Source organism: Chlorocebus sabaeus, chromosome 5 (assembly GCF_047675955.1).
Source record: "Chlorocebus sabaeus isolate Y175 chromosome 5, mChlSab1.0.hap1, whole genome shotgun sequence".
NCBI lineage: Eukaryota > Metazoa > Chordata > Mammalia > Primates > Cercopithecidae > Chlorocebus > Chlorocebus sabaeus.
Genome location: NC_132908.1, coordinates 54,504,871 through 54,522,918, shown reverse-complemented (window position 1 = coordinate 54,522,918; position 18,048 = coordinate 54,504,871). Strand labels below are relative to the sequence as shown.

At 46.4% G+C, this 18,048-nt stretch overlaps 2 protein-coding genes across 3 annotated transcripts in view; one reads left to right on the top strand and one right to left on the bottom strand.

Moving 5' to 3' along the window:
* Positions 1-1,151: 1,151 nt before the first annotated feature.
* Positions 1,152-15,700, bottom strand: COQ9 (coenzyme Q9). The gene is made up of 9 exons (XM_007993436.3): positions 15,571-15,700; positions 11,945-12,113; positions 9,849-9,984; positions 5,795-5,937; positions 5,426-5,510; positions 4,087-4,191; positions 2,712-2,867; positions 2,322-2,375; positions 1,152-1,837 (listed from the first exon to the last, which is right to left on the bottom strand). The coding sequence occupies exons 1-9, from the start codon at positions 15,641-15,643 to the stop codon at positions 1,802-1,804; spliced, it is 957 nt and encodes a 318-aa protein (XP_007991627.1). The 5' UTR covers positions 15,644-15,700; the 3' UTR covers positions 1,152-1,801.
* Positions 15,684-18,048, top strand: part of CIAPIN1 (cytokine induced apoptosis inhibitor 1) — a 17,649-nt gene continuing 15,284 nt past the window's right edge. Inside the window, exon 1 of one of the 2 annotated variants that reach the window (XM_007993437.3) lies at positions 15,684-15,806. The gene's annotated coding sequence lies outside the window, so the exon portion shown is untranslated. The remainder of the gene's footprint in view (positions 15,807-18,048) is intronic. The other variant, XM_038008452.2, reaches the window with a different exon arrangement.

The following is an 18,048-nucleotide window of genomic DNA, read 5'->3' as shown; positions in this document are numbered from 1 at the left end:
TTGTACTGTCCATTGATAAGAGACCTGGTGAAGTATACACACATAGAATACCATGAAGCCCTTAAAAAGAACTTGTACATCTACAGAAAAACAAAAGTATATTTTAATATGAATGCATATTTTAGCAAAGTATACCTGAATTATAAGTAAATAACCTTTCCCTTGCAGTCTCAAGTATGGACCATGCACTTCTGAAAACTTCAGGAAAAGATACAATGTTCTTTAACCTAATGCTTCCTCTGCAGTCTGTGTAGCTGGTGGGTGAGTGGGAGCTCTTTGTCTCTGCATCCCCAGTGCCTGGCAGTGGGCACCATGTGGGGTGCATGCTCAACCAAGAACTACTGAAGTCCCCTAAACAGACTGGAGAGAGTCTCAAACTCTCAATGGTCCTCAAACGAAGTGGCAGCTGCTCCAACAGAGAAAAGCTCTAAAATAGAACTTGACAGGAGCTACATTTAAGAGGTGGGAGAAGAGTAACCAGATAGAGTTTGCCTTTGCAAAGACTGACACCTCTTCCTGAGACAGAGGGTGGGCACTGATGGAACCCTGCTCCATAGCCTGTGTCATCTCTGTAAATTAAGAATTATGGTTGTCTGCTGAGTGTGAGATGGATGCTATGAAGGAAAAAGGAGAATGCAATGAAAACTGGAACAGCTACTGCAAAAACTTCACAGGATGTCAAAAGATACAAGGAATGAAGAGAGGTACAAAAAAGATCCAGTGGAAGACCCACAAGAGATCTGAAATTCAATGAGTTGCTGACTTCCCCCAATAATATTTAGCTGACTTAGGCAGAAGAGAGCAAAACAGAAAACAGAGCTAACCAGACATGCAAAGGGAACCCAGCCAGTGTACAGGCTGAGAAAATTACTGGGGCTAAAGAATGTACCACTGAAATCGTCAGACAAGGGCAGCCAAGAGAGCTAATGGTCTGTGGGAAGGCTTCTGTTACCCCTATTTTACTGATGGGAAGACTTGAGCCCAGAAACGCAGAGGTACCATAATTACTACTACGTACTAGGCAGTGGCAGTGCCAGAACACAGGTCTCCTGGCTGCCAGCCTCAAGCCTCTTCCGTAACACCTCTGTCTCCCTCTGGGGTCTTGGATACCTATCATGGTTGATAAGCAAACTAACTACACAATAGGAAACTACTTCAAACATATTTATTATTTTTAGACTCAAAATACACTAATAATCCTGCGATGCATGCTGGTGTCATATGACACCAGGCCTGGGATCACACCTCTGTCCAGCAGGCACTTGTCTCAGGTGAGGCAGTTTTCTGAGGGGTTTCCCAGGAGTAGCATCTCAGGACACCTGAGAGGGAGGGGGGTGCAAGGAACACCTCTGTGTGCACACGCTTGTGCTGTGCTGGGGATGAGCTGTCACCTTGAGGTGGCATGAGGCATGCATCACCTTGACTCTGGCTTGGGAGCCCCAAGGTTAATGGAAGGTTAAGACATGATCAAGGTGCCCATGAGATCGTGACAGGGACATGCTGGGTTTCTGTGGCTTGACTGCTTGGATGAACATCTCATTTTTCAATCACACAATTGCAGTGCAGAAAGGCATCAGGAGGCTTGGTCTGGTATTAGGAACTGAAGAAGCAGCCCAATCCCTGACCAGAACGGTAGCATCAAATGCCTTGTGGTTTCCAGGTGGCTGTGGTAGTGTCTCAGGAGTCCTTTAGTGTATTCTCATGAACACCAGGTTACACAGATGGCACCTCATACTTTTCAAAGCTCTTTCAGTCTGTCCACTCATTCTCTTCTAGGCATTGTAGCTTACACCCTTTCCTCTCACCGACGCTGGTTTAGACCTGTCAAGTTCTTGAGCTGACACGGGAATGGAAACAAAAAGCAGTGAGGGCTTACCCTGCCTATAAACTATAATAGAAAAGATGTAGCTTTTCTTTTTCTTTTTTTTTTTTTTTTTTTTGCATAGAGGCAGGGTTTTGCCATGATGCCCAGACTGGCCTCAAACTCCTGGGCTCAAGCAATCTTCCCAAAGTACTGAGATGATATGCATGAGCCACCACACCTGGCCAAGATCCAGGTTTGCAAGGTGGCAGGTGCAGCTATGATACAGAGACTTGATATACCAGGGTCCCAGGAGTCAGTGATATCTCCTTATAAGAGGAAAAAATAAAGAAGTGGGGTTTTTGGAATCAAGACACTAGGGCTGAACCACTGTCAGCCTTATTATTAGATTATTAGGTTTCCAGGTTAGGGCTACAAAATGATGTGAAGTCAGTAACACATATATCACAGGGCTGGAGTGGGAGACAGGAGGGACAGGGATGTGCTGGGCAGTACTCACCGTCACTGCTGCACCCATGAGTCCTTGCACCAGTGCCTCTCCTGTGGACTTTACCTAGAAGGAGTCAGTGTCAGGTTCCCTTAGACCACCAACACAAACTTAAAGTTGAGACAGGCAGGATAAATCAGGAGGCCTATAAGCCCCAAAAGGTGGAGACATGGAGGCCACATTACTGGAAGGACAGCTTTGGACAACACAATCACAAATGGGCAAAGTATGGCTCTTAGGGAAGGGCTGGCCTGAGGAATAACCAGCCAGGCTCCCTGGGAAGGCCCTCAGGACTGTCAGCTGAGGCCAAAAGGGAGCAAGAGCACAGTCAAGTGACCAGCTGTGGCCTGAGAACAAGTATGCCTTCTAAAGAGGGTTCCCCAATGGCTAGTCCCCAGCTACCTGCTTGGCAGTGTGGCCCATGTTCATTGCATCATTAATCCGGTTTTCCAGGAAGCGCCAAGTGTCCTCAAAGTCTGGAGAGGAGTCCTGCATCATCACCAGCTCTGTCGTGTTGTAGATGCCAGCCAGCATGGCTCGCCGGGTGTACCAGTTAAACTGCAAAGAAACCCATGCTACTGCTGTGGGCTAGTGCAAGTCTGAGGCAGTTCCTACCCAAGGCCATGGGAACTCCTGGTTCCCTCTTGACTACTTCTTTCTCTCACAGATACATCTGGCCCTCTGGACACCACCACCATCTCAAACTTGACTGAGCATCAGAATTACCTGGTTGATCAAAAATGGAAGCTCCTGGGCCCAACCTCTTAAGAGCAGAGTCAATGGATCTAAATTAAGTGCCAGGAATCAGGATACTTAATAAGTATCCCAGATGATTTCGCTACATCCAATCCATTTTGGAACTGCTAGTAGAAAGCCTACATCTTAGGACATCTGAGTCCCAGAAGATGCTGTAATCAGCCAGTTATGACCAAACCTTGGTATGTTCATCAACAAAGTGAGGGCTGAGACAGGCTCATGGACAGATTACAATACCTGGGCAAAGCTGAGAGTTCAAGTCCCTCAGCAACTTCTGATTGTTCTGGCAAATTGCTCTTCAGAGGACCAGCTCAGCTGCTTGGTGTTTTATTCCTTTAATTTCTTTGCTTTCTAATTTCATTTTCCTACCATCTCTGTCAGCATTATATTCCCACATGGGAGAAGTTTATTAAAACACTTCGTTATAACTATGGTGGGAGTATTTCTGTGCCTCCTTATCCAGGATTCCACAAAGTATCATCACATTTTAATTTCCTTTATGAAGGTATATTTTTTAAAATTTCCTACCAGAAATATGATAACATTAACAAGTCAGATTCTTTCCTGGTGCTGTTTAAAGAGCCTTATTGATCTCTTAGCAAAGCAGGTCAAGATGGGCTGGGGAAGGGAATTTCTTTTTAAAGCAATGGGTGTTTCCATGGCATTTCTTTTTTTCAAAAGAGGAATTTTGCTGCAGAATCTACATCTTAGGAGAGAGGGAAATGATAATGAAATGGCAGCCCAATTAGCTTTGCCAATGCTAAAGGCTCTCTGACGCCTGGTGTCACCACCACAAGCTGGAAGAAATAATAACCGGTTTGTGGCTAGAATGCTGGTCCCTGAATGAAGATGACCTAGATCCTACTTTGGCCTTGTGAGGGACCTTCCTCATACCTTAAATGGGAATGACACTGCAGCCCCCCTACAGGGGCTTGTGATCAAAGAAATTTCACAAGCTTCTTGAGGCAATGCTTAACACAAGCCTTTCCCAGACTCCTGTGGGCTTGCAGAAAGCACTCACATCAGTGGACTGGTCCCCAGCGTAATGCCACATGTCATCCACCATGCTGGTGAGCAGGCTCAGGCTGGACGGGATGTTGTGAGGGAGCATGAGGACGCTGAGGGCCTGGGGAGAGAATGGCAGAGGAGTAAGCTCTGCTCGCAGATAATGGTGCATAGCTGACTAGCACCTACCTCTCCAATGAGAGGTAGTATGAGGGGGCCTGCCCAGCTCTGGTTCTCTGAGACCAGCATCTTCACCCACCAGTGTGAGTTCTGGGCAGCTAGCAATGCTGACTACAGCTGAGGAAAGCCAGGGGCATAGCCCTGTCTTATGCAAGCCCAAGCACATTCTCCATCCCTAGCATTTGGAACTGGGAATGCAGAGGGACAGAGGGTCTAGACTGGTCTAAGCAAGGATGGGCGAAGATACCCCAGTCTGTCACACAGAAGAAACAGCAGAGATAGGAGTCCGTTCACATACATCAGCTCCTACTGTCAAACAAAACAAGGTCCTGCCACTTTACCAATGCTACATCCACTGGAGAGGTAGTCAGAGAGGTCCTGGATCGGCTGTAAGGTTTTCTCTTAGTGAGGTAGCCCGGAAGAAAACACTATGCTGAATCAGGAAGGCAGCTGAGAGCCTCATACATGCACTTCCACTGATTTAACTGCAAGGTGGAATGAGTCACACTTGGCCTGGGGTTAGGCACCACTGTAAGTGTTCAAATGTCTATCAACTGAATGACTGAAACTACATGCTCAGTAGTCTTCCAGCTGAGCAAAGGACACAAGATGTCTGAGTCCCTCTCACTTCGGGTGTACTTTCACTCTGTACTTTCTTCACTCAGAGAATGGCCCATACTGTGACATGCTTTAAAACAGAGGAAAAAGGAAGCTTCAGAAAAGGTGAAAAAAACCCTTGCAAAGAATATGCCAATTCCCAAGCATCACATTGACAATTTGACAAATCCCAGTCCTCGAGATCTAAAATCCACAGGGCTGTTATTCAAGTGAAGACAGCCAATAAAATCTTCTGACTCATTCTAACTTCCCGCATGGATTCCTGCTCCCTGCAGACCTGGTGGCATACTCAGGCCACTAGGAGAACCCCACCCAGGATGGGATCCAGTACCCGGACCACTCACATTTCCAAGAACTGAGACACAGATGGCTCAGGGTCACTCTCTTTGGTATGCCCAAGTTTGAAACCAGCTCTACCAAGTGTACTAAGTATTCTCAGGTTTATGGAGATTAATGAGCTAAGTTCAACAGTGTACAAAGTCATCTGTGTGAAAGGTTCTGAAAATAATAAATATTAGGATTATTGTTGCTCTGGGGCCTGGATATGGACTCGGTACCCGGGGCCAGTGCTCAATGTATGGGATCAGCATTCTCAGTCTGGTTTCCACTGCATCCCTCAGGAACTGGTCTGTCTTCTTCTTCCTGGAAGAGGGAAAAGAAAACAGTGTGTCTCTGAGCGAAAGGCAGAGGCTTACTGCTCCACGGTTTACTCAGCCCTAGGGAAAAGGGTCCCACCAGCTCCTGATGCTGGCCTGACTAAAGCTGTCAGAGACAGGCTGCCGGGTGTCAGTCCCATCACAGCAGCAGGGCTGCCCAATGCTACTTTCTTTGGGTTCTGCTTGGATTGGCCTCCTGGGGATAGCTAATAGGGCCCAAGTTCCCCGATCCTTAGCTGCCACCCTGTGTAATAATGCCATGGGACTTACTCTGCCTGGCCCAACTGTACCAGCTTCTGCTCCTCTTCCAGCACGCGTGTGAGCCGGGCATTGCACTCGGTCACAAAATGCAGTATTAGTTCACTGCCATCCTTCCCAAACATGCTGGCTGCTGCACTGGAGAGACCTAGAGACTATAAAAGGGGAGATAGAAAACAGAAAAGCGGTGCCCAAGTGTAGGGCACATTTGTTGCCTGTTCATCACTAGAGCCTCTTCCTAGTGACAGCAGCTTGATTTTCAGTGGGACACCCCTACTCTTCACTCTGGGTCCATGTGATTTTGGTGAAACTGACCACCACCGGTCCCTCCACCCCGCAAAGCCCCTTGGTGTGTGTGCAAGAGTGGAATCCAGGCTTGAATAACAAGTTCACAGAGACTAGCTCAGGGATGAACACATCAACAGGTCTTCTTTCTTTTTTAGAAATTAAGCCTTCAGCTGCTTTCTCCAACTCTGCACCTAACACATCTAAGGCCAGTCCTTCCATCTGTTGTCCAGATCCCACAATTCTTGCCTTCAAGGAATTTCACTCTCTTGATTTTGCCTATTTTCTCTTGTAAATTCACCCTCACTCTTGTTTCTTTCCTTTTTCTTTTCTTTTCTTTTTTTTTGAGACAGTGTCTCGCTCTGTCACTCAAGCAGTGGTATGACTGCAGCCTTGACCTCTCGGGCTCAAGCAATCGTCCCATCTCAGCCGGGGACCATAGGCATGTGCCACCACATCTGGCTAATTTTTTTTTTTTTTTTGAGAGGGAGTCTCGCGCTATCGCCCAGGCTGGAATACAGTGGCCGGATCTCAGCTCACTGCAAGCTCCGCCTCCCGGGTTTACGCCATTCTCCTGCCTCAGCCTCCCTATAGCTGGGACTACGGGCACCCGCCACCTCGCCCGGCTATTTTTTTTGTATTTTTTAGTAGAGATGGGGTTTCACTGTGTTAGCCAGGATGGTCTCGATCTCCTGACCTCGTGATCCACCCGTCTCGGCCTCCCAAAGTGCTGGGATTACAGGCCTGAGCCACCGCACCCAGCCACATCTGGCTAATTTTTAAATGTCTTTGTAGAGATGAGGTCTCGCCATATTGCCCAGGTTGGCCTCAAACTCCTAGTATCAAGCAATCTTCCCGCCTCAGCCTCCCCAAGTGCTGGGATTACACATGTGAGCCTGGTCCACTCTTGTTTCTGTACTCTTCCCGTCTGTGTTCAATCATGTGCAAACTTCCATCTGTTTCCCCTGCTTGGTGCACCCTAGTTCTCATCTACCCCTCGCAGCCAAACGCCTCGCCACTTCCTCGCCTTCTATGTACACCTCGATCCACTCCAGTTGATTTCTGACCCAGTTCTCCACTCAAACAGTTGTTGCTCCAGTAACCAATGTCTAGCTGCTTAATCCATACTCTCCTGCTGTGCCTCCAACATCAGGATGCTCTGACTTAGACTTTGACAGCCCATCCTATTCTACCCTCCCCTTAAATGTCCAAGTTCCTTGACGGTCTGGACTCCCCTCTCATATGACATTATATTCTTGCCCTGGACAATCTCACAGACTTCCATAATTACTACATATATATATATACATACATACATAGTATATATATACGCGCTAATAATGCCCAAATGTGTATCTCTAGTCCAGCTATCTCCTCCAGTTCCCGAACTATATGCCTGATGCCTCCACTGGTTGACTGAAAAACTCCTCATAATCAATAAAGATCAAGGCTGTACCCTTCCCCAAAGCTGGTCCTCTTCCAATGGCCTTAACCTTAGAAAACACTACCACTGTGTACCCACACATGCAAACTGGCAACTCTGGTGCCATCCTGTCACTCCCTCCCATGTCCAAGCTATTCCCAAACTTACCCACTGCCATGACTCTAAGCCAGACCACCTTATCTCTCCTGGATGTCTGGCAGCAGCCCCCAATGAGTCTCTCTCTGCCTCCAATCCACTTTTCATCCAGCAGCCAAAATGAGCATTTTGAAATGCCAAATTTAATCCAGTATCTTCAATTGTTCTTAGAAGAAAAGCCTGACTCCTTATCATGACCTTTAGGGCGTTGCCTGATTTGACCTTGACTGACCTTTCCAGCCTTGCTCATCTCAAGTCTCTCTTCCTGCACTCTCTGCATGGTGGTTCTCTGTGGGTCCTCTAATGCACCATCCTTCTTTTTCTTTCCACCTTGCCTTTGCAGTTTCTCCATTTGGACCTGTCCATCCCCTACCCACGAAGTCACGTAAAGCCTATTCATTCCTCAATTCTCAGCTCAAAAGCCTTTCCTGACTGCCCTGTTACCCACCCCATATATATATATATATATATATATTTTTTTTTTTTTTTTTTGAGACAAGGTCTCACTTTGCTGCCCCGGCTGTAGTGCAGTGGCATCATTATGGCTCACTGCAGCCTCGACATACCAGGCTCAAGAGATCCTCCCATCCCAGCCTCCCAACTAGCTGGGACCACAGGCAAGCACCACCATGCCTGGTTAATTTTTGTTTTTTTTTGTAGAGATGGGGTCCCTCCCTAGGTTGCCCAGGCTGGTCCCAAACTCCTGGGCTCAAGCAATCCTTCTGCCTTGGCCTCCCAAAGTGCTGGGATTATAGGCATGCACGACTGTGCCCAGCCCTCCATCCCCTTGGTATGACAAATTAAACTATTTGCCATAGTTTAATAGGCAACATGTTTTCTTTTTTTACTGATGCACTTAAAAATGGTGCTTCTTACAACCAATGGCATCTTAGAGTCAATGAAATATGGTAGTTTTGATCACAGACAATTCTTGCCAATGGGTTGCCTTTAGAACACAACTGCCAACAACCAATTCCATGGTTCATTACTTTTATATCTACAAAATAAAGCCATTCCACCCTATTGAGGGAAAAAACAAACAATCTTGCAGCTGTGACCTGATCTAATGATCAAGTCCCTCCATGATACAGCCAACAGCACCTTTCCTTGATAGCACTTACCACATCGTCTAAGTAAATATTTGTATACATTTTATTAATGTTGCTAGACTGGAAGCTCAACAAGGGCAGGAAGCAGGTCCATCTTGACCCCTGTCATGACCCTTGGACTAGCACAGTGCCTAGGGCACATTATTTGCTCAACAAACATTTAAAGAATGAATCATTTAAAGGGTTTTAATTTGGAAGAACTAGGCATAAATGTTAGTAGTATGATCTTTGGTGTGATTATAGGTGTTTTCTACATTCTTTTTTATATTTGTTTGTATTGTTCAGTTTTCACAATGAGACTAGAGTGGAGTCAGAGCATCTGCATTTCACTAATGAGACTTCTATTACCAAATGTGCACTTGGGAGTGACAGAAGACAAGGAAATAACAGTTAAATTTCAGTAAGGCAGCAACCTTGCCCATTGTCCATGGGTAGATGCCCTGCAGCAAGCCTGGGATGGGAGATGCAACTCTGTCATCCCCTCAGTCTCTTGGATGATGGTATCTTGCTATGCTGGAGGACTCTTCTACAACATGGCCTGAACATGAGCCTACTGCCTAATCTAAAGCAGCAGTCTCTACTAATGCAGGAAATGCTGTTAGAGTTTCTGGGAAAATAAGATGTGTTGGTCTCCAAAGTGGTGCCTTCTTGGGGGTTTTCAAACACCGTATGTCATTAATTCAAAAATGCATATAGATTTTTCATTTAAAAAAATCAGTGTCAATCATAGAAGTGCTCTGTCATAGTTCAAAAGGCAGTATGTTTTCTGTTTTACTGATGCATTTAAAAATGGTGCTTCTTACAACCAATGGCATCTTAGAGTCAATGAAACATGGTAGTTTTGATCACAGACAATTCTTGCCTAATAGGTTGCCTTTAGAACACAACTCCCCACAACCAACTCCATGGTACGTTCTTTATAACTACAAAATAAAGCCAGTTCCACCCTATTGGGGGAAAAAACCCAGTCAATCTTGAAGCTGTGAGGGGCTCTGAGCTGGACTGGAAGAAAGCATGAGGCCTTCCGCTCTGCCTGGTGTGACTCTATCCTGGCTCATCTTGGTCAGGTGGCTCCACCCTCACCTATACACACCTGGGCTCCTTCTGCAATCGCCTCTGCTGTCCACCCGTGGGTGGGCACGAACTCCAGGGCTGCCGTCAGGATGCGGTCCTGCAGCTGCTCCTCACTTTCATAGCCCTCCTCCTCCTCGCCGCCCTGGTCTGTATACCTGAGACAAGAGGACACAGTCCAGCATACTTCATCTCCTGGCATGTACAATGGGCCTGACCAGAAACTAGGGGCTCTGGATCTCCTCTAAGCACATGCTGGGAAGACATTTATTCTTGTGTCAGTATCAATGTGGGGTTTTTGTGTGTGTTTGTTTTTTGTTTTTGAGATAGTCTCCCTCTGTCACCCACGATGGAGCTCACTACAACCTCCACCTCCTGGGTTCAAGCGATTCTCCTGCCTCAGCCTCCCGAGTAGATGGGACTACAGGCATGCGCCACCATGCCCGGCTAATTTTTGTATTTCTTAGTAGAGACAGGGTTTCACCATGTTGGCCAGGCTGGTCTCGAACTCCTGACCTCAAGTGATCCGCCTGCCTCGGCCTCCCAAAGCTCTGGGATTACAGGTGTGAGCCACCGCGCCTAGCCAGTATCAATGTTTTAATGCCAACAGAGTAAAAACTAGATCATCCTTCCCCTCCCCATAGGCACCGAGAGGAATCCAGCAAATGAGGTCATGTGGTATGAAGGCAATGCTGCACCCTGGAGTTCCCGTCTTCAGCCCTTAGCACACTGTGCTCAGAGGGTTTCTTCATCTAAACTCACACCAGACTACCTCCATGAGGGCAGGAGCAATGCTATGTTACTCACAGGGCCTGGCATGATAGTAGGGCTTCAAAAAATATTTCTTGAATTGAAATGAAAAGTACTTTAGTTAGGAAACCAGAAAAATGAAAAGGAACACTCTAATTTCAGATCTAGAGAAACTTTTCAATGGCAGGATTAGGGGGAAAAAAACCTCTAATGGAAATGTAAATTAGTATTACCTTTCTGGAGGGCAACTGGTCCCATATATGTAACAAATCTTTTTTTTTTTTTTTTGAGACAGAGTCTCGCTCTGTCACCCAGGCTGGAGTGCAGTGGCACAATCTCGGTTCACTGCAACCTCTGCCACTTGCGTTCAAGCGATTCTCCTGCCTCAGCCTCCCGAGTAGCTGGGACTACAGCCACCTGCCATTGCACCTGGCTAATTTTTGTATTTTTAATAGAGACAGGTTTCACCGTGTTAGTCAGGATGGTCTTGATCTCCTGACCTCGTGATCCACCCACCTCGGCCTCCCAGAGTGCTGTGATTACAGGCATGAGCCACCGCGCCTGGCCTGTAACAAATCTTTAAGTATACATATCCTTTGACTCAGTGCTCCCACTTCTAAGGAGAGATTCACACACTTTATCACATTATTTCTTATACTAGTGAAGGAAATCTAAATATCCATCAATAAAAAACAGGAAATCTAAATATCCATCAAAAAAATCTAAATATCCATCAATAAAAAAATCTAAATATCCATCAATAAAAAAGTGTCAAACAAATTTCGGCACAGCTATTTGCTGGAATGTTATACAACTATTAAACTATGAAAAGACATTACAAATGTACTGTTGAGTGAAAAAACAGGTTCTAGAACAGCATGTAGAGTTTATACACATTGTATCTATTGTATACAAAAATGTATATATGAAATAAGCTTAGAGAAACATCTAAAAGGATATTCACAAAAATGTTAGCAGGGTTATCTCTGTAATTTTGGATAAAACTGCTTTATTTCTGTGAACTTCTCTATACTGTTTAGATGTTTTAGAACAAACAGGCACCAATTTTATAAAAACAATAGGTTATTTCCAAAGACAGCCTTGGGGTCGGGTGCAGTGGCTCACACCTGTAATCCCAACACTTTGGGAGGTCTAGGGGGAGGACAGTTTGAAACCTAGGAGTTTGAGACCAGTCTGGGCAATGTAGCAAGAAGTCATCACTACAAAACATAAAAAATTCTAAAAAACAAAGATGGCCTTAGAAATGAAGGTAGGTATAAAAGGGGATGGAGAGGAGAGAGGAAGTGAAGGAGGAACAGACATACTGAAGCATGTGAAGTGGCCAGAAATAGGGGGATTAGTGCCTACCTGGGGGGTGGATGAGAAGACTCTGGATCAGGTTTTTCTGCCCCCTGTGTCTCAGAATGCTGCTGAGAAAATGAAGGGGGAGGCTGCTGCTTCTGCTCATCTGAAGACCTTAGCCCCACAGCTGAAGCATGGAAGGCACGTGGCACCAGGGCTGGTCGGCAACGGGTCACTGAAACAGAAAATGGGCTGGTCAGTCAGGGACATTCAACAGAGAAGACACTTTCAGACCCAGAGTGGTAACACAGACAAGGAGGAGGAAAAGCAGGCCAGAGACTCCTCCAGTACCACTTATCCAAGTGTTGGGTCCCACACAAAAATATTGGGCAAACTGGGAACTTTGGGACATGAAGTGGTAGGAAAAGTGGTAAGCCAGGAGAAAAGATCTACCTAGCATCTCGACCTGTTTCTACCACTTGTTACTTGTGTGATAACTGGCAAACAATTTTACCCCAATGTGCAGATTTTTAAATCTGCAAATTTAGAGTAATAATTTCTACTTGCTCAATGGGACCACTGTGTGGCCCAAACAAAATGTAAAAGTGGCTTGTAAATGTTACATATTTATATATATTATGGCAAGAGCTCTGGAGTAGTAATTTAATGTCTCAGTCCTACTCCCCCAGTGTCTATGTGGTATCTTTGGACAAGTCACTAATCTCTGCTTTCTCATCTGCAATATCTGCAACATCCCCACTTATTTTAAGAAAGATGAGAAGTATGTTTCCTAAGCATAAATTCATACTACTTTTTTATTTCCCAACATTTTTTATTCTAAAAATTGTTTGTTTTTTTTTTTAGTCAGAGTCTCACTCTGTCTCCCAAGCTGGAGTGCAGTGGCACTATCTTGGCTCACTGCAACCTCTGCCTCCCAGGCTCAAGTGATTCTCGTGCCTCAGCCTCCTGAGTAGCTGGGATTACAGGCACCCGCCACTACTCTCGGGCTCATTTTTGTATTTTTAGTAGAGACAGGGTTTCGCCACGTTAGTCAGGCTGGTCTCAAACTCCTGACCTCAAGTGATCGCCTGTCTTGGCCTCCCAGAGCGCTAGGATTACTGGAGTGAACCATCGTCCCCGGCCTATTATAAAAATTTTCAAACACGCAAATTGAAAGAATTATGGAATGAACACCTGCCTATCTGCCACTAGGTTCTACACATCTGTCATTTCTTCATCCATCTTGATTTTTGGTGCATTTGTTGCAGATATCAGTATTATTCATCTCTAAACATTTTAGCATGGAAGAGTTCTATGTTCACTGTTTTTTTGAGATGCCATTTACACACAATGAAATGCATAAATCTTAAGTGTACCATTCTATGAGTTTTGACAGATGTATACACTTGCACAGCCTGAACCCAATCTAAACAGAGAACATTACTGTCACCCCAGAAAGTTCTCTTATGCTTTTTCAGTCATTCCCCATTCACACTGTTCTGAATTTTTCCCTCTAGGTTAGTTTTTGCTTGTCTTAGTTTTGCCTGTCCTAAGATTTCATCTACATGTACATATTTCAATAAAGCTTCTTTCACTTAGGACTATATATGTGTGTGTGTATATATATATATATATTTATTTTAAGTTTAAATAGGGACAGAGTCTCGCTATGTTGCCCAAGATGGTCTTGAACTCCTTGGCTCAAGCAACCCTCCCACCTTGGCCTCCCAAAGTGTTGGGATTACAGGTGTGACCCACCACACCTGGCCCACTTAGTACATTTTTGAGATTGATCCATATTTTTATGCATATCAGTAGATCTGGCAAAGATTGTCTCCTTCATCAGGCTCTAACCAGGCTCCTCTGAGCCCTCTTCTTATCTAGGCCTCAACCTTGGCCTATAAAGACTTGAACACACACTAACATAACCATCACTCAGGGCCACATCCCTTACGATAACCCTACCCACCTTTAAAGTGCCTGCCTGAGAAAACTCAGGCTGTCAAGAAAAAATTTACTGTTTGTTCTGGATAACACTTAAGAAGGATAGGGCTTACGTCTCCCTTTGGGAAAACAGAATCCTAACTTTGTTAACTGCCAGCTAGCAGCCCAATCTCATTTATAATTATTCACTTTCTTGACTCTACTGAGTCCCCACCTGCCTTCCTACCTCCTCCCTCACTTTTTTTTTTTGAAACACCCAGTTACTTATGCATGCACTAAACTCAAGGTTGCGCTCAGTTCATGCTAGACCCTTTTCCCTACTGCAACAGTTATTACTGATTAAAAACGGTCCTTATCACTTTAGTGTCCAGCTTTCTCTTTGACTGATTTTTAGTATTTATCGCAGAATAGTGTTCCATAAAAAATATTATTCTGTTGCTAGACAACTGGACTGTTTCTGTGTTTGGCTACTATGAATACAGTTGCTGTGAACATACTTGTACTAACTTTTTTGTAGATACATACCTTCACTTCTCTTGGTAGATCTGCGGGGTCATAGGCATTACTTTAACTACACATCTTTAGTTTGGAATTTTATACAACAAAAGGGGGCTAGGCGGTGGCTCATGCCTGTAATCCCAACACTTTGGGAAGCTGAGGCAGGCAGATAACTTGAGGTCAGGAGTTTGGGACCCGCCTGGCCAACATGGTGAAATCCCGTCTACTAAAAACAAAAAATTAGCGGGGCATGGTGGCTCAAGCCTGTAACCCCAGCTACTCGAGAGGCTGAGGCAGGAGAACCACTTGAACTAGGGAGGCGGAAGTTGCAGTGAGCCGAGACTGTGCCACTGCACTCCAGCCTGGGTGACAGAGTGAGACTCCCTGTTAACAACAAAATTAACCAAGTAGGGTGGCACGCACCTGTAGTCCCAGCTCCTTGGGAGGATGAGGAGCCAGACCCTGTCTCAAAAAAAAAAAAAAGAAAAAAGAAAAAAAAGAAACAGAATAGTATGTGTAAAAATATCAATATTTTAATACACGTACTGAAAGATATGGCACAAATATCCATAAAACTTTGAAAAGAAAGGAGCGGATGCAAAGTGTGACTGTAGTACCACTGAGGGTCATGAGAAGATTTTAGGTGAAATACAGGTGAACGTTTCATCAGTTATGTATGTATGCTAAAGTGTTAATGCATACATTCTAATTAAGGAAGGCGATATTAGTTTTCCATTTACGACAGTGATATGAAGTTTCCTCTTTCAGAACTCCTATTTAAAAATAAAAATACTGAGTACATAGTGGCAAAGGTGGTAAGAGAGTATCACAGAGTTCATGAAGTGGTGAGGATACGACTAGCTTTCGGGAAACAATGGACTAGGCTCTCTGTGGCCGTGTCCACCTGTCCTTCTAGTGGACTTGGCAATGGAGTTGAGAATGGGTCTGCGACTGCCAGTTCTGTAACCAACAGGCTCAGGCTGCGTGACCTTCGTACCCCCAGCCCTCTCTGAGGCTCCGCTAACTCCATGAAATGGGGGTGACAGGCCCTGCCCCCCTGCACCTGCCCCGCAGCGGGGCAGGGCTGAAGCTAACCAGGCAGCTCGCCTGAGCCCGCGCCGATGCCCTTCACCTCACCTTGCTCGCGGACCGCCCCAATGGCCTCTTCCCCCCACCGCCGAACCCAGCTCAAGCCGGCCTCGCGCCCCCTCCGCGCTCCCCGCTTCTCCCCGGCTTGGAAGCCCCCTCACCGGGCAGGCACCGCAACTGCAGGAGCTTCCAGCCCACCCGGCCAAGCGCACCAGACACGGCCGCCGTCGCCATTTTGGAAGCGGGCACGTCGCCCACGGCGACGCGACGGGCAGCATCGGGACCACTGCACTAGGAGAGCGGAAGTAGTCCCGCCGTGGAGCCTCCTCCTCTCGCGAGAGGCGCGAGGCGTGGTGTCGACGGCTGAGGAGAAGCCGGGAGGGAGCCCAGGCGGCAGGTGAGAGTGGTGGGGGCCGGCTGAGCGCCAGAGCTCCTTCAACTGTCCCCTCCCGGCCCACCCTCGTCCCTATATCCTCTCATTTCCTCTTCCTTACCCCTGTCCCTCGATGCGAACGCAGCCACGGACGCCCTGCTGAGAGTCCCGGCGGGTTTATTCCTGAGAAGTTGGTGTGCGGGGCCAGGGCCGGCCCTAACCGCCCCGGGGTCCTGACCGGGAATTTCTGCCGTTCCCAGGCTGCCTCGTCCCTTGCGCAGCCGGCCCTACTCTGAGGCTCCGGGGACACCTCGCTGAGGAGAAAGGGCTCCAAGCTCTGGGGTCCGGGAGACCTGGTTCTGAGACCCGGTCCTACCAGTAGCCAATCGTTGTGACCTTGGGCCTCAGTCCCCGTGAAGTTTCGGTCCCTAGGGATGCTTGGCAGCAAAGCACGATAGCTTGGCAGGGTACCTGAGCTCACGGTTATAATTTCGAACCTGCGACTTGTCCGAATCCCCAGCGTGTTGAGTTGGTATAGTTAAATATCCAGATCGGAAGGATGCTTGTTACTAGGACAGCCAGCCAGGCCTTTGTCCTGGAGGATTGATTGAGTGGTTCTGGGTGTCGTCCAGGAATCTCATTTTAACCACTCCCTCGGGTGATTTGTAGGATCTGCAAGTTCGGGAAAGGCTGGTGTGCTTCATTCTGACATTACTGAGTGCCGAGCTCTGGATGGCTCAAGGAGGTCACGGTCCAGTCACTAACAGAGCCCTTCACGGGGGTGTCATCAGAGAAGGCTTAATAGGAAGAAGTAAATGGTTTTTGGACTAAGAGTAACTAAGGACAAGAGCATGTGATTCTGTCGATTTTGTGTTTGCACTCAGACCCCATCTTTGTATCTGTGAAAGTTGTGCTTTGCACACCCCTTTTCAACTGTAGTCTTTTCAGAATATCCGCTTCCCCTGCACGGGTGTGGGGAAGACCTCCTAAGCCAAAACTTACCCCAAAGGTTAAAATTGTAGATCTATATTTCTGTTTTAGGTAAAACACTCCTCTCCATGAGGATTTGTTTCTGAGTTCTGTCCACCCAGCTTTAAATGAGCCTTTCCTGTGGAAACTAACATTTGGGTATCCTTTCTGAAACTCTAATTCCTGACACATGCCAAATGCCTGGAGACATTCTTGTTTCATTGTTGATCTCACTTTTTTATAAAAAATTCTGGGCCAGGCTCATGCCTGTAATCCCAGCCCTTTGAGAGACTGAAGTGGGTGGATCACTTGAGCCCAGGAGTTCGAGACCAGCGTGGGCAACATGGCGAAACTGCATCTGTACTAAAAATACAAAAATTAACTGGGCGTGGTCGTGGGTGCCTGTAATCCCAGCTACTTGGGAGACTGAGGCAGGAGAATCGCTTGAACCCCAGAGTCGGAGGTTGTAGTCAGCGAAGATCATGCCACTGCACTCCAGCCTGGGCAACAGAGCAAGACTCTGCCAAAAAAAAAAAAAAAAATCTCTAAGGTCCTAGTCTAAGTGTCTAGACAGAGAATTCTCTTGAGGGCAGGGAACAAGTGTCTTCTTGTCTGTCTCCTGTGTAGGGACAGGCACGTAGTAGGTTTCTTAGGTCTCATTTGCAGATTGTAATTGTGCCTTCCTACCATTCTGCTAAAGCTGGCAGGGAAACTGAGGCCCAGAGAGGGGCAATGGCTGACTTAGATTGCACAGCAGGCTGGTTAGGCCCACTTGGCACTAGTCACCCAGAGGCCAGGCAGTGACACGTAGGTACACAAGAGCTTCAGTTAATTTTATTTTTTTAATTTTTTTTTTCCTTTTGAGATAGAATCTCACTCTGTTGCCCAGGCTGGAGTGCAGTGGCAAGATCTTGGCCCACTACAACTTCCACCTCCTGAGTTCAAGCAATTCTCCCTACCTCAGCCTCCCAAGTAGCTGGGATTACAGGTGCAGGCCACCATATTCACCTAATCTTTGTATTTTTAGTAGAGAGAGGGTTTCTCCATGTTGGCCAGGCTGGTCTTGAACTCCTGACCTCAGGTGATCCACCTGCCTAGGCCTCCTGAAGTGTGGGATTACAGGCGTGAGTCACCGCACCCAGCCCAATTAGTTAATTTTAATTAGGATTTTCCTTTCTGATAACTGTCAGTATTCTTGGAATTCTTTTATGCACCCAAGTTAAAGGATTTTTTGATCTGAAGCCCAAACTTCAGTCTTACTATTTTCTTTTGTCCCCTTTCACCAGAAGAGAGACCA

Excerpts from the sequence above, each read along its gene's own strand:
- COQ9 (XM_007993436.3), bottom strand. The coding sequence starts at position 15,643 with ATGGCGACGGCGGCCGTGTCTGGTGCGCTTGGCCGGGTGGGCTGGAAG. Across the intron at positions 5,938-9,848 it reads CGATTGCAGAAGGAGCCCAG|TCTCTAGGTCTCTCCAGTGC; the intron begins GTGTGTATAGGT and ends CCCCTTTTATAG. Across the intron at positions 4,192-5,425 it reads ACATTGAGCACTGGCCCCGG|GCCCTCAGCGTCCTCATGCT; the intron begins GTACCGAGTCCA and ends TTCTCTCCCCAG.